Source organism: Cimex lectularius, unplaced genomic scaffold (genome assembly GCF_000648675.2).
Source record: "Cimex lectularius strain Harlan isolate CLEC.00 unplaced genomic scaffold, Clec_2.1 scaffold111, whole genome shotgun sequence".
In the NCBI taxonomy this organism is placed as follows: domain Eukaryota; kingdom Metazoa; phylum Arthropoda; class Insecta; order Hemiptera; family Cimicidae; genus Cimex; species Cimex lectularius.
The window spans coordinates 654,109-669,674 of NW_019392681.1; the positions used below are offsets into that span (position 1 = coordinate 654,109).

A 15,566-nucleotide genomic window follows, 5' to 3' on the forward strand; every position below is an offset into this window, starting at 1 on the left:
AAACTCCAGAAAAACATCAATACAAAAAAATCTTTACAGACGAAATGATGTCGCTGCCATTTTATGATGGCTCATTAGTAAAAAGAAAATTGTAAATCATAAATAGTAAATTGTATATTGTACAATTATATTAGCAAACTATTAACGAAAGAGAGAAACATTTTTAATTTGAACTAACAAGCAACCAATCCGGCCACCTTTATCTTTTTAATCTCAAATATATTCAATCATCATTATTCCACTCTTTTCTGTATTTTGATAGATTATTTAATAAAAAAATATTGAATTTTTTTGAAACTCCAGAAAAAAAATCAATACAAAAAAATCTTTACAGATGAAATGATGTCGCTGCCATTTTTATGATGGATCATTAGTAAAAAGAAATATGCCCATAAACAGTATAAAATTATATATTACTCAATTTATTAGTGGTCTAATTGACCACATTAATTATTTTTTTTATATAAGGTCTTTGGTCAAGATGGAATGAGCCGAAGGTCATGGGTTCGAATCCCACTCCTGACACTAACTTTTTCATCTTGACCTAAGACCTTACATAAAAAGAATAATTGTATATTAAATAATTATATTAGCACACTATTGGTGGAATAGGGAAATATTTTCAATCCGAACTAACAAGCAACAAATCCAGTCACCCTTATCGTTTTAATTACGAATATTTTCAATCACCATTATTCCACTCTTTTCTGTATTTTGATAGATTATTTAAGAAAAAATATTATATTTGATTAAACCTACAGAAAAAATTAAAACAAAGATTAAATAAGAAATACAAAAATCTCATATACAATGAAAGATACAAAGATTCAATAAAAAATATTGTTTCATTCCAGAAAAAGTCAATAATTTTTTTTTTATAGATGTAATCATGTAGATGTCTTTTTATAACAGCTCATTAATAAAACGTCAACCTCTCAGGTACAATTTTATTACTATTTGTAGTAAAATAACTGTGCACAAATTTAATTGCGTTTAGAATGTCTTTCTATAACAAAACATCACATTCTAATACATTATTATATAAGCAAGGAACAGTTAAAATTTTAAGTTTAATAAAAAATTTTTTTTTACAGCATTCTTTTAACCTTACATTTCCTACTACCATAATTGCTTCTCACTTTTGCTTAAAAAACCTCTGCATCTTTAGAATGTCCCTACACCAACAATGCGCATGTAATTTAAGATTTAAAATATGAAAAATAAACATGTACCAGTACTTTAGGAAAAACATTACATCTTAACAATACAAATATCTATTGAGTTTAGATGCAAAGAATCTACAATGCACATCGCAAGTGAGAAATGAATCAATATATACCCCTGAGTGCTTTATAAACTGATTTTTTTCTCTAATTTTTGTTTTAGATGTACTCATTATCAAAACCTTTGACTTTTCTTTTCTTTAGTTAACCACAGACCATTTTATGATGCAATTGTTTCCAAAATAATTTCCTTAAAAACTCTTTGTCCAGTGGGTCCTGATGCCATTCCTACAATGCTTCTTAAAAACCGTTTATTGCTCTCAGTTTTTCTCAGTATTATTTAATCAATCAATGTTTGGAAACGTAGCTGTATTCATCCTGTTTATAAATCTGGTGACCGTTAGAACATGACAAATTATCGCCCTGTAAGTATTCTTTCTGTTATTCCCAAATTATTTGAAAAACAGATTTATGATCAATTATCTCCATCAATACATTATTATAATTCGTGAATAACATGGCTTTATGCCTAGATGCTCAACTACCACTAAATTACATACTTTGCGACACTTATTTTTTCAGAAATGATGAATGATGGAGTGAGTGTGGTGTTCAATCCTTTTTATCTACATTTCAATCAAAACATCAACTTGATGTCATTTATCTAGATGTCTCAAAAGCTTTTGATTCTGTAAACATTGACCTTCTTTTACATAAAATTCACCAGTAAGGGGGATATCTTGTAAGTATGTTGGGTTAGAATGCAAGGCTGCTGGATTCGAACCCAGGACCTTTACCTTACAGTGATGAGTGCCGTGTCAACGCCTAAACTGTTGCATCCACCGACGCCCCCAAAATGTTTACATGGTTTCAAAATTATCTTAGAGATAGTTTTTCAAATTGTTAAAATTCGTCCTTCCTTTTCTTTTGAAATTCATACTTGTTCTGGTGTTTTACAGGGCTCTTTTAGGCTTTTAGGACCACTATTGTTTTTTTAAATTTATTTAAGATAATTTTTTCATTGATTTTGTTAATTTTCTTCTTTTTGTGATGATCTAAAATTTTGAATACTTAGGACTTAATTCCTTTTACAAAAGTCTTCCTCAGGAATAATTCGTTGGTTTCATAAAAATGGATGCTTCAAAAACTTCTGTAATGTCTTTCTACTGTGGCTCTAAAAACATTTCTCCCCTTATATTATTAATAATATTGTGTTAATTATATTAAAACAATTATATTGTTTGTATTGACCTAGGAGTCATATTTTAGCCCAATATATCCTTTTCACTACTTGATACTAAATAAAACCTTTTTAGGTGCTAGGTTTCATATCCCGCAATGCTCATAATTTTATAAATATAATAGCCTTTAAACATATCTTTTCCTCCCTTGTCCATTCTAATCTTGAATTATCTTCTCTGGCAGAAACATTCTTTAGAACAAGTTTGAAATAAATTATTTACATTCATCTTCTTTAAATTCCTTATATTTTGCATAATATTCCTCATTTTCAATCTACTGCACATTTATCTGCATTATAATCTCTTTGTTTTTATTTATAAATAATAGAATCGATTGTTCCTTATTATTTTCTCATTTAAATTTCCAAATTCCACTCTATAATCAAAGGCTTTCTTCCATATTCCTCTTGATTATCTTCTTCAAATGCGGTATCAACTCACTCCAGAAAATAGTTAATAACCTTATTCAAAAGATTCTACAAATAAATATATCCATTAGTTCCTCACAAACCATTAGATCATATCTCCTAGTTATTCAAAATAATTAGATCATTACTTTTGTCTTTTTTATTATAATTGGAAGTTTTAATTCTAACACTGCTTAGCGTAATATAAGATTTGTTCTGATTGTTATGTTTATACTCTATAAATATGTTGTAGGGAGTTTGTTTGTTCCCATTTTACTACCAAAAATAAAATTTTGTATTACACTAAAATTGGCTTAAGAAAAAAGACAATGTATTGAGGATGGTCACTTTTTTAGCCGTCAACACAATTAATTTAAAGGTAATAACATCCTATTGAACATCTTGTAAAAAAATATTATCTTCCAATATAAAAATGATAAAAAAACACAATAAAGATATTTTCTTTGTTTGCCATTTTGTAAACACCAACTACTTTTTATTGTCATCAAGATAAAAGCAATATTAGGTGTTATTAACTGGAAAATTTTCCAATATTTGAGAATGCGAAACTACTTATAAAACAAAAACAGAGCTTTCAATTTAAAACATGTATACTTAAGACTAACAATAAGTATATTTTTGCAGTCTTTCACCACGATTAGATCAATGGGATAGCTGCACAAATTATGTTATATATTTTCATTTCTAAATATTAAAACTTTCTCAAATTAACTTATAATACATTTTTACACAATAGCAGCATAAAAAAATTGAACCAAAACAAAATAACACATAAACCATACAAAGATATTATTTTATATCTTTATTATTTGCTCTAATATATCTTATATTTGCAAGCAATTCCAAATATTAATAAATATGCTTTTTTGTATTCATACTTCAAAACCAACTAATAATATGATGTATGGTGTTTCTAGTAATAATTGACTTTCAATTGAATCATTGCAAATGATTGAAAATGAAAAATAAAAATGTTAGCATTTTTCTGTTATTCCCTATAATTTTTAATGCATTATAATATATTTATGGAACATGTTACAATACAATTCTTGATATTTAATATACAGAATTATGATAGAAGCAGGCAAATAAATGATGTAAAGGTGTAAATGAAAGCTTATTATTCCAGATAAATTTTTATTACAACAATTAAGATAATTTTGAACATTTTTATTGCAGTCGTTCATAGATTTTTTTTTCATTATTTTTTGCTAAACATACAATCAATGTTACAGCTGTATATTTAGATCAAAGTAGTATGAAAATCAATAATCATAATTTCACTAATTTCATGGTTCGCTTGACCAATTAATATATTACAATTAAAATTTATCTCAACTAAAAACCTTAATTAATTGTAATAATCATAATAATAAAATCAAATTTCTTCGATATAAGAAGATAATTAAAAAATGAAACAACATAAAATTCTATTTTAATTAATTATACATTTAATATAATGTCTTGGTTGAGATGAAAAAGTTAGTGGGACAAGCAGGATTCGAACCCATGATCTTCGGCTCAATACACCACTGGTCTTACTACTTGAGCTATCGTGACTTTGATATAAGTCCACTTTAACCTATCTACTGTGCTTCCAACAGGACATACTTGATGCATTCAAAGATAATTGCCAAATGGATGTAATCTTTACAGACTTTAGCAAGGCATTTGACAAAGTAAATCACAAGGTGCTAAGCAGTAGGCATACATGGTACAATGTTAAAATGGCTTTCTGATTTTCTTAGAAAGAGAACACAAATAGTCTCTTTAAACAATGTACAATTGGAACCAATAAAAGTATCGTCTGGAGTACCTCAAGGCAGGCATCTCTCCCCTCTATTATTTATCATTTTTATAAATGGTATATCTCAATGTTTGTCTCATTGCAAAATTCAGCTTTTTACTGATGACTTAAAAATTTATAAGGTCATAAAAACTCCAACGGACTGCGATAAAATACGTGATATTAATGAACTAGTCAACTGGTATAATAATGTACCTTAATAGTAGTAAATGTAAATGTTCTATAGAAACGTAAATCCAATTGTTTGTGATTATTGTATATCTAACGTAAGATAAAGCACTGTGTTTCATTAAGGATTTAGGGATTTTATTTGATAAAACCCTCTCCTTCAAGGAACATATAGAGTTAATTATTAACAAAGCTTTAAAACTCATTGGAATCATAAAATGAAATACATCAGAATTTAAAAATATAAATTGTATTAAAATTAGTCAGGTCCATTCTTGAGTTCAACTCAACAATCTGGTCACCATAAGGTATATTGATAAAACTGAAAGAGTACAAAACAAATTTTTAAGATACCTTGCCTATAAAATGAAAATAAATTTATAAATTGTTACTTATGATCATCTAAGATTTTTATTTAAATTGCTAAATTACATAACAGTATGTCCTGAAATGTTATCGAAAATTATGTTCAATGTTCCACAAAAGGTAACTCGATATCAAAATCTATTCTACATCCCCTTCTGTCGAACTAACTATTTGCAATCAGCACCAATTATGAGAATGTGTCATTTTGTCAATTCTTTGCAAGTGGACTTATTTTCCAACTCAATTCGTGTGTTTAAGAAAAAGCTGCATAAGCAAGTATGTAATAATATGTAACGATGTACAAATGTATGTTGTGATTGGCGTTGTATGCCATAAATAAAGATTATTATTATTATTATTATTATAAGCATACCATTCACTGAGTTAGGGTTATAATGGGTCTGAAATCATGGAAGGTAAGGACGGGATATTCAGGACTTTTTTTTTAACAAGACGAGGACTCTTTCCAGAAGATCAGGATGTTGAAACAAGAAGCCAGAGGGATGATTTAACATGACATTTGATGATTTTGTTTTCCAAGAGGAATAAAAATCTAGATGTTCACGATGCTGGCTCCCGAAGGCAAGAGTCTAAAAATCCCTGCTTGTGCTGTTCTGCTTATCAACTACTGATCTCCACCTGCTTTAGGTCCATGAAGTTTTGCTCATTATATATGTTTTTAATATTTAAATTTAAATATAATGAATGTTAAAATATATTTGTCTATTCACAAATGTTTTAATGTTTAAACTTACACAAAGAACTTTTGTTTTATGCATGCATGTTTTGTTATATATTACATATTTTATTTAAGCAATTGTACAAAGCCTAGGTAAATAAAAGAATAAATAAAATAAAACAGGAACAGTTTCTTAAGAAATTGCATTTAACAAATGTACTGACATTGAGATAAGAATTATTTTAAATATATATTTTTATGTCAAAAAGTGATGAGAGATAAACGATAAAATCACTTATCTACAAGGCTTCAAAATAATGCTTTATAATGCTTGATGGGTTCAGTACTAAATCTTATTCGGTGACAGAAAGACACGATCAATGAAGATTAGGAAAAATCAGCTTTTCAATTAATCACTCGAGATTCCTTATACGCTTTAATACTAGTACTAATAATAATAAAAAAAGATTTTCAGTTTAAAGTTAATTTATTTTTTATTGTTTCATTGTTTTCTTGTTTTCTTGTTCATTCATTCTTATGAGGAATAACTGAAAATGCGAGTATTGTATTTTGGTTAAATTTTTTTTTTTATGGGATTAATGGCTTGTCATCAGTAGAGTGAGTACAGAAAATTAATACTATTATGATACCTCAAAACTGATTATCTGTTGTTTTATGGTTGGATAATAATATGTACAAATTAAAATAATTATGTGTGGTGATAGTGACCATTAGTCGATGATTATTTAGAAATCATGAGATGCGGTCTGGTGTGATGTAGGTTTCAGAAAAACATTTTCTTTATTGTGCCAACGTTTCGATCTTTACTGGGATCATCTTCAGGGCCTGGGATTTATAAACATTGTTTAAATTTAACAAATACATGTAGGATGTGGACAAAAGTGAATTTATACAATGCAAAAAAAAAATTTTTTTTATATTCAATCAAAGTATTTCTACTAGCTCAGTGTTTGTTTTCTGAGTAGAAATACTTTGATTGAATATAAAAAATATTTTTTTTTTGCATTGTATAAATTCACTTTCTTCCACATCCTACATGTATTAGTTACATTTAAACAATGTTTATAAATCCCAGGCCCTGATGATGATCTCAATAAAGATCGAAACGTTGGCACGATAAAGAAAATGTTTTTCTGAAACCTACATCACACCAGACCGCATCTTACGATTTCAGAATAATTATAATAATTATGAATTTGTGGAAAAATCTCTAATCACTAACAGTGGTATTTCGTTGTATAATATTGATAAAATGATACCTAAACAATGATGATTACTTGATTGACTTTATTTTGTTGTTTTATGTTTTATTTATAATCTAGTGATATCAATTATGTTAATCCAACTCCTTCATAATATAAAATAAGTAACACTTATTCTTAATTGTAACTGAAATTTTATTTAAAATTTTTTTGTTATTTTATTTTTATGACTGTGCGTATAAAATATAAAGGCATTACAAAAGTTATAGGTGATGTTATGAAGTTAGCCAATAAAATATCTTATAAATATACTAGCATATAATTTTTTTTGTAGCTTGATCAACCATGATTGTTCTAAGGATTGGCAAGTTTAGGATGATCATAGATGATCAAGCTAAAGGTTCATCACCTTGTGTCCCTCACCATAACGTTTCACAATATAATTTCTCGTATAATCTTCCTTATAGATTCTTGTTAGTGTGTTTTGTTAAAACAAAGAATGTACAGAATATTCATTCACTTTTAACATTTGCTTTCATTGAGTTTCTTGAAGAATTTTACCCATAAAAGAGATTTTTGTTTTTCTTTAAGCATTCTCCAGTAGATTAAACTGGCCCTAGCAAAACTGTTTTAAGTTGTCAGATTTATGACAAACATGTAGTTACCTATAGAAAAAAAAATACTAAAAATGCATTACTACATTATCTTCTAATTAATTACAAAATTTATTTTAAATTAAATTAAATTTGAGGCAACAGGAAATTAATATTTGAACGAAACTCTGACGTTATCTATTAATATTATAGCCACCTGTTATTTAAGATCTGGGCAAATCTTGGATATTTTTGAAAATTATTGATTTTTTCCGTAACAGATAATATTGGTTGAAATAATTTTATAAATGAAACTTTAATTTTTTTTTTTACTTCAGCAACATTTATAAAATTACTTTTATTATAAACTTTTTTATGAATCTTAATTAAATCAAGCGAACCATATGCTAAAAGCATTGGAAATTATGTAAACACAAGATTAGTGTCTAACAATCTCTGGAGGGTAAATATTTATTCCCAGATAATCATAGAAGATTAGTGATAAAATAATAAATAACTCCCCTGAACGGTAGTCCTGTAAAAAGGGTTACTTAGTTGATAATCGGACGGCGGTAACAAAAATTTTTGGGGAGCTGGACGAAATTTACAAACTATGGCTCAGCCTGAAAAAGAACTGCACAAAAACATATCCAGGTTTGAAAAGTACTGTGACAAGTTTGGGATAAATCCAAATCTGCTCATGCTCAAAGTAACACTTTTCATGATGTATGGAGGTTGGTATTAAACTGTTCCCAATTGTACTATACTTATTATTAACATTTATGAATAAATACAAAATACCTAGAAGTCTTACATATAAAAATATTTATAGGCTTCTGGTTATTGGGGTGAAATCCATCTCATACGTTTTTGGTGCATACCTCTATGGGATGAGTGGGTTTATTAAAAAGAGCCTTATTAATTTCTGGCACATGTGTTAAAAATGATTAAATTATAACAACATATTACATTAGATGGACATTTGTAACAGTTCATAACCAAATAATTAGTATGATAAAATTATTAAAAAAACATACTAAATTATGTAGAAAAGGATCTAAAATTTTAAATTTACACCTATAATTTTTGATCGAACATTTTTCCTATTGTTCCATTTTGTTTAATTTATAGTATTTTGATAATTAATTTTTTTAAATATAATTAAAAGAAATATTGTTTATTCCATTGTAAAGGTCCTGGCAATTTTTGAAAAATATAAAATTACATTTTAACAGTCAGTACTCCTTGTTCTTATTTCTTGTTTTTGCATATTACTTTTCTATTTTTCAGCTAGTGCGTCTTTATTACCTTTTCTGACAATTCATATGCAAAGTATCGGTTTAACAGTAGAAGAAATCGCAATAATCTACTTAGCGCTTCCTCTCACAACATTTCTCAGCCCTCCGGTGACAGGTACAAAATTATTTTCACCATAAAGTTAACGGTATCAGGAAAATGATTTTTCCCCCCAGGGTTTCTTGTCGACAAATTTGGCCATTATAAATCCGTTGTGATATTCTCACTCGTACTCAATGGGCTGTTCCACCATTCGCTGATGCTTATCCCGCAGCAGGAAATTCCAGGGATGGTACCACTGGCGTACGTTCTGCGCCATCCAGAAACAGGCAAAGTAGAGGTATAAAATGAAGGTTTTAATCCTCTCACATTACTTTTAGCGTTTTTGTACATTTCTAGTATACTACATAACTTATTTATTGCATGATTTTTATTACCATCTTAATAATCAGTTATAATTGATGGTAAAAATTATAGAGATAATCTCAGTGTGTATATGCAGATAAATAAAAATTATCTCTCATGTTTATAATTGTAAAAATGCGATGTAAAGAAAAATATTAAATCAGTTAAAAAAAGATTTATAGGCTATAAATTTTGCACGTGATATGGTCGGTCATTAATGTGAAATTGGTTGAACAAATATGTAATAAGGGTAAACTAGCTCAAAATAAGCCTTATCAGTGCACTAAAAGCATAAACTAAAAGCTTTTTTGAGCGAAAAATAAAAAAAAATCAAATAATGAAGATTTACTTTAATAGAAAATGCATTTGATAATTGTGTTTTATGGTAATTTTAACTTAACAATATTTTGGCTAAATTATATAGAGATAATATTTTAGGTATGGTGGAGTCCATGTCCAAGTAGAGAATGCCCCGATGATGAGGAGTTGAATTTAATCTTAGACGACTGTTATGACCATTGCCTACTTAGAAATTCTTCAGTCAAACCGCCTGGTCTTTTGGCGGGGATACATCATAGCATTGCTGTGAAACCACCTACATTCATACAGCCACCACATGGAGTTAGAAAAATTATAATAATCACTGTTATAGCAGTAATAAATTAAATACATTTTTAGAATGCATGGTGCCAACCGTATTACAATTCTCCTCACCAACACGATGCTTTTGTCCATGAAAAGGATCTTCAGTTCCATTTTGAAAATAAAAAAATTGGGACAACCACACAGTAATATAATAAGCTAGTTATTTAATTAAAATAATTTTATAAACAATTTTTCTTGTTTAGAAAAAAGAAAAAAGGAATGACAGGGAATGCAAAAAATAGTACTATGAAAGGTAAACCAAAAAATGAAACTTTACCAACAAATATTACCCTTCCGAAAGAAGAAATTCCACAAAATAATTCACAACAGTCAGCTTTATTTATTATCGATATGCATACTGACCTTGCTGGAGCGTCGCAAACCCTTGGTTTGTTCAAAGCTTACGCAATCTGCTGATTAAATAGAAATTTAATTTATATAATTTTTGCCTTAGGGATAGACATAGAACCTGAAAGCGCTGAGGAAGGAACTGAAACAGATTTCAGCCAGCACTTTAGCGAAAAACTGTTGGTCGACAACGGTGTTAATTTTACAGCTTTGGAGGAATCGGATCTAAGATGCGGAGGATTTGTAATGGCAACGAATCTGACATATGGAACGCTGAAAGAATTAGCAGCAGACTGTATGCTTCAAATCTGCCAATTCAGGTAATGAAAACATTGTACATATTTGCAAGCAGTATTCATAGAAAAGTGTAGGGATGGTGGTCCTGAAGTCTGCCCTCCTGACTACAAGGAGTCTGGCGATCATGTCTTTTGGATATACTTTGTACTGCGATTTCTGGGCACCACAATGCTTGCAGCTTCAGTAACTGTAATGGATCCAATTGCACTTACAATGGTGCAGGAATATGGTGGTGAATTCGGAAGAGAACGGCTTTTTTCTACTTTTGGAATGGCCATCTTTTCTCCTCTTTCTGGGGTGCTTATCGACTATAGCAGTAGAAACCTTGGTAATTTTGTTAATAATCAAACTATATATATATAATTACAAAATCAAACATTTTTTTAAAAGGGTATACTGATTATTCTGCTGCCTTTTATACATACACTGTTCTCATGGCGTTATCTTCTTTGGCTGTACTTTTGATGCCTGTCGGTGCCAAATTACCGAATGACAATTTAATGAAAGACATGTTGAAGCTTATAAAAATGCCCCATGTCATGATGTTTGTTGTGTTTTTATTTATTCTTGGAAACTGTTGGGGTTTCATTGAATCCTACTTATTTTTATATTTGAAAGAACTCGGTGCATCTAATTATTTACTCGGTGAGTCAAAAATTCAATTATATTTTAAACAATATACAATAATACAAAAATGTAGGAATCACTGTTTCTGTGGGAACGCTGAGTAGCATTCCTTTCCTGTACGGAGCTGAGAAAATCACGACCAAAATAGGCCATGTCAATATTATAGTGATCGCATTTTTTGCCCATGCTGCAAGACTGACAGGATATTCATTTATATAGTAAGCATAATAATTAAGTAAATATGTTGCTTACCTTATTTATTAATTTTAATCTGTGTTTTTTATTTTTGACAGTGACGCTTGGTGGTGTTTTCCTTTTGAGGCCATTGAATCATTATCTGTCCATCTCATGTGGGTCGCAGCAGCTACTTACTGCACAGTCATCGCACCAAAAAATTTACTCGCTACATTAATAGGAATTTTAGGAATGGCCCACTTTAGCCTCGGTACAAACGTATTTAAATTAAACATAATGGACATATATTTACATTTTTAGAAATTTAAAGGTAGAGGAAGCGGTAGTTTCTGCGGTGGTTTACTAATAGAAAAAGTTGGCATAAGACAGTCGTTCAAACTTATGGGTTTAATGTCAGTCGTGGCTGGTACTATTTACGGCATCCTCCATTTCTTTTGGCTCCACAAATACACCAACGACAAAGAAGATGCAAAAGGTAGGTGATTCTGTGAAAAAAAAAATTGACCGAAAGTTGCTCAAAGTTCGATTTCAATAGATCACGCTGAGGTAGAAAAGTTGAATTCAGAGAGAGATGACTTAGAGAAGGACGAAAAAGAAAAGCTATCCGAAAGTTGTGAGAGACTTAGCTTGATGATAAGATTCAACCACAGGGGATCACTTTCTTCCCTTACAGGTGAATAAAAAATTTATTTTTCTGTAAAATAAGTCAAAATCAACGACACAACAATGATTTTTCAATAATTTAAGCATTAAAGTTCTAATTAAACAGAAATAAGGTATTCATTTAATCTTGTATGTTTTCTTAATAATAAATATAAGAAAGTATGGTTAAAATCAAAATATTGATTTGTATGTATTTTCTTTTAGCTTACTCATTATTTAATTATTCAATTAGTCGAAGACAACTTAGTTTAAAACTTGTGACATATATGGATATAAAAAATAAGAGGAATAGGAGATTTACATAATCAATTTTGTGAATAGTTGGTTCTTCATTTTGAAAAAAAAAACGAACTATCTAGTTTGATGGAGAATATTTTAAACAATCAAAACGTTAGAAGAAAACTACAATTTTTTAAAATCACAATTTTCGTTCAAACGAGTGAAGAATTATGCGATTATTTAAATAAAGGCTGCAAGTGGGATGAAATAGCTGGAGGGTAGAAGTTTGCCGTCGACGGCAAATGACATTAAAGGCAATCATTCTCACCATTGTAGTGTTCCATCTAGTCAGAACTGGAGTTAAATCCCTTAATAAATAAAAGCTCCTCCCCACGGATCTTAAGTTGTAAATCAATTTATTGTTCTCAATGACTTGTTACCACCTTCTTTCGAATATATAAACTCAATTGCCGTTTGTTTGCTTGAATTTTCCGAAAGGAGCTTTCGCTAACTTTTTCGCCAAGGGAAAAAAGTTGATCGTAAGCGATTTAAATAAAACGGTTTTGTCGTTTGAAAAGAAAAAAAGGCGTTGGAAAGAAAACGACCATTACATAATTTACTGCAGTGTATTTCGCTCTGGCGAATCTGTTTTTTTTTTTTTAATTTTATTTTTAAAAGCCCATTTGTAAGTATGTCGGGTTCGAATGCAGGGCCGCTGGATTCGAACCCATGATCTTTACCTTACAGTAATGAGCGCCGTGTCAACGCCTAAACCGTTACGGCCACCGACGCCCCTGGCGAATCTGTTAAAATGTTAAATCTACGATTTACGCAACGAACTTTTAAATTTTCTATTCAAAAGTCAATATTACAGGTGTATTTTATGTATAAAGTCCCTTTGTGCCATTTCCCCCCATTCATTATTTTATTACGGTGAAACCAGTGCCTTGTAATTCAGTCTAGGACGCTTGCATCATTGACGTTTCATAAATTTTTATTATTTACTGACCTGCATGTCCAGAAAGAGTTTGAAATCAACTCTACATTATTCACAAGCCGTTTTCTCTCCATGCATAAACATTTTATCATTATTGAAGTTTACACGTTGAATTATATTCCTCGATCCATATTCCGGCCTAATTCTTGGCCATGGCTTCTCCGCAATTAGAACCTTGTAAATATTCATATGTAAATCCAGTGCAGAATTTTCGGTGAAAAATGAGTAAAACCGTTTGTTTGCCGGATTAAGGTGTTAAACGTCTTGATTTTAAGCAATTTGATAAACCACAATTGCCTCAAGCTGGTTTATCAAAATATGATTACTTTAACCTACTCAATAAACCATGGAGTAAATAGAATCGAACTAATTACAATAATTAAGAATGAAAAGCTCAACATTTCTTCAATAAATAAGTTTTACTTGTTAAATGTTAGTCGTTGATATGTACCATTTTATATCAACATTCTTCATCCTGTAACTTGATCAAATCCCGGTTAAGCCGGCGTGTTCAAAATAAACCAAAATCAACCGGAAAATCTGTTTTGTTGATATTTTAAGTTTTATTATATCCAACACGTCGGTTAGCCTCCGACCGCGTAAATCCAATCGGATTTCTCACCGCCTGATATAATTATTTCCAGGCGAAAACTCGCTTGAGATGTGCCAGGCTAAATCGAAATTCCTCCTGTTAATAATTATTTGTCGTTAAACGGTTTTCGGTGCTAATTCACGCCATGTGAATTGTTTCACCATACTGCGTGTGTTTTGTACAATAAACGGGGGTAGATGCTGCTCCTCGTTACCGCATTCCGAAGCGGTTTCCTGTTAACGAGCTTTAAGCCATATGGCATGAACTTCGGATTTGATATTTACAATTCTGTAGATACTTGAGACTCGGTTGGTTTAAACCTAATGACGATTTTATTTTTTATATTAATTTTAGGATATAGTTTGTCAGAGATAACCGCATCTGGTGCACCCATGTCACAGAATTGTCTGCTCTCACACACTTCTTCTATTTTATTATTGTTTACATAGTTTTTCATTGACCTGAAAGGGGCAATGTTTGAGCTGTATCGTATTTATTGTCAGGTAGCACATTTCACTAAAAGTAAAATTTTTGACGCATCAAAAACAAAATAAAAAGCAACAATCTTATCTTAGAAAAATCGGTTCTATAATCTCGTGCAAGGAAAATTTCCTTGAAAGATGCTATTGAAAGAGTTAAAATCATATTATTTCAAAGAAAAATCCCAAGAAGAAATTAATACTTAATGATTATTCGGAGATAGTTCCAACGTTTCCATCTTTATTGAGATCATCTTCAGGGCCTTCTTTATAAACATTGTTTAAATTTTACATAGTTAATGCTTTCTGTTTTAGTGAAGTTTTAGAAGTGTAGGTTAGTTTAATTTTATGATCGATGTTACACGGGATATGTTTTAAAATTCATCGCTACACTTCAGAGAAATTCATCATATTTTATGTAGTACTTGAAGTACCACGTTTGAGCTTAATTGCAGCAATCTCGTACTTAACAAATTATGTATTGTCAATATTAACGTCACAACCTCTGATCGAGCAACGCAGAGATCCAACCGGGACATAAAACGGCAAGAACGTCCGTAATTAGCAAGTTTCTTCTTAAGAGCTATAACTTTATCACTACACGACCTGTTATTACAGTTATTCTGTCAATAATTTCTTGTCTTTGATTGGTAACGAATGTGGGTTCAAAAATAGAAAATGTAGTTTCCTATAAACTACCCATAAGGGAAAAAATCTGTCCTCCGTACTTAAATTAGAACCGGAGATATAAAATAAAACGTTTGATGAGTTTTTGTTGATTTCGTCATTCTCTTTCTTATTTAAAAAAGCATTAAATATAAACACCATTGACGTAGGCTGAATGTGGATATATTCCGCTTTTCAAGGGTTGTAATACCGTCGGATGTAGATAAAATCCAGATGAGTTGTGAATTTTTAAGTGGAAAAACACTGGACACTGGTAAGAAAACAATTTTCCCCCGGCGAATCCAGCACAAAAATGCCTATTTTCTATTGCAAAAGGATGTATTTAAAAACTTTAAAGGGTTTTTAAGACGATTTGATTTTTTTTGGGAGGGGGATTTTACCTTACAGA

The 15,566-nt window shown here is 30.2% G+C and overlaps 1 protein-coding gene across 3 annotated transcripts in view; it reads left to right on the forward strand.

The window, feature by feature from the left end:
- The first annotated feature begins 1,504 nt into the window (after positions 1–1,504).
- Positions 1,505–15,566, forward strand: part of LOC106668659 — a 34,843-nt gene continuing 20,781 nt past the window's right edge. The window contains exons 1-13 of one of the 3 annotated variants that reach the window (XM_024225644.1): positions 1,505–1,648; positions 9,019–9,141; positions 9,201–9,364; positions 9,868–10,050; positions 10,108–10,217; positions 10,278–10,462; positions 10,529–10,742; positions 10,794–11,047; positions 11,110–11,364; positions 11,420–11,564; positions 11,640–11,791; positions 11,852–12,016; positions 12,077–12,214. In XM_024225644.1, the coding sequence (XP_024081412.1) occupies positions 9,054–9,141; positions 9,201–9,364; positions 9,868–10,050; positions 10,108–10,217; positions 10,278–10,462; positions 10,529–10,742; positions 10,794–11,047; positions 11,110–11,364; positions 11,420–11,564; positions 11,640–11,791; positions 11,852–12,016; positions 12,077–12,214 (2,053 nt within the window). In that variant the 5' untranslated portion in view covers positions 1,505–1,648; positions 9,019–9,053. Of the gene's footprint in view, positions 1,649–6,405; positions 6,531–8,174; positions 8,463–9,018; positions 9,142–9,200; positions 9,365–9,867; positions 10,051–10,107; positions 10,218–10,277; positions 10,463–10,528; positions 10,743–10,793; positions 11,048–11,109; positions 11,365–11,419; positions 11,565–11,639; positions 11,792–11,851; positions 12,017–12,076; positions 12,215–15,566 lie in introns of those variants that run through there. The other 2 variants (XM_024225645.1, XM_024225643.1) reach the window with 2 other exon arrangements.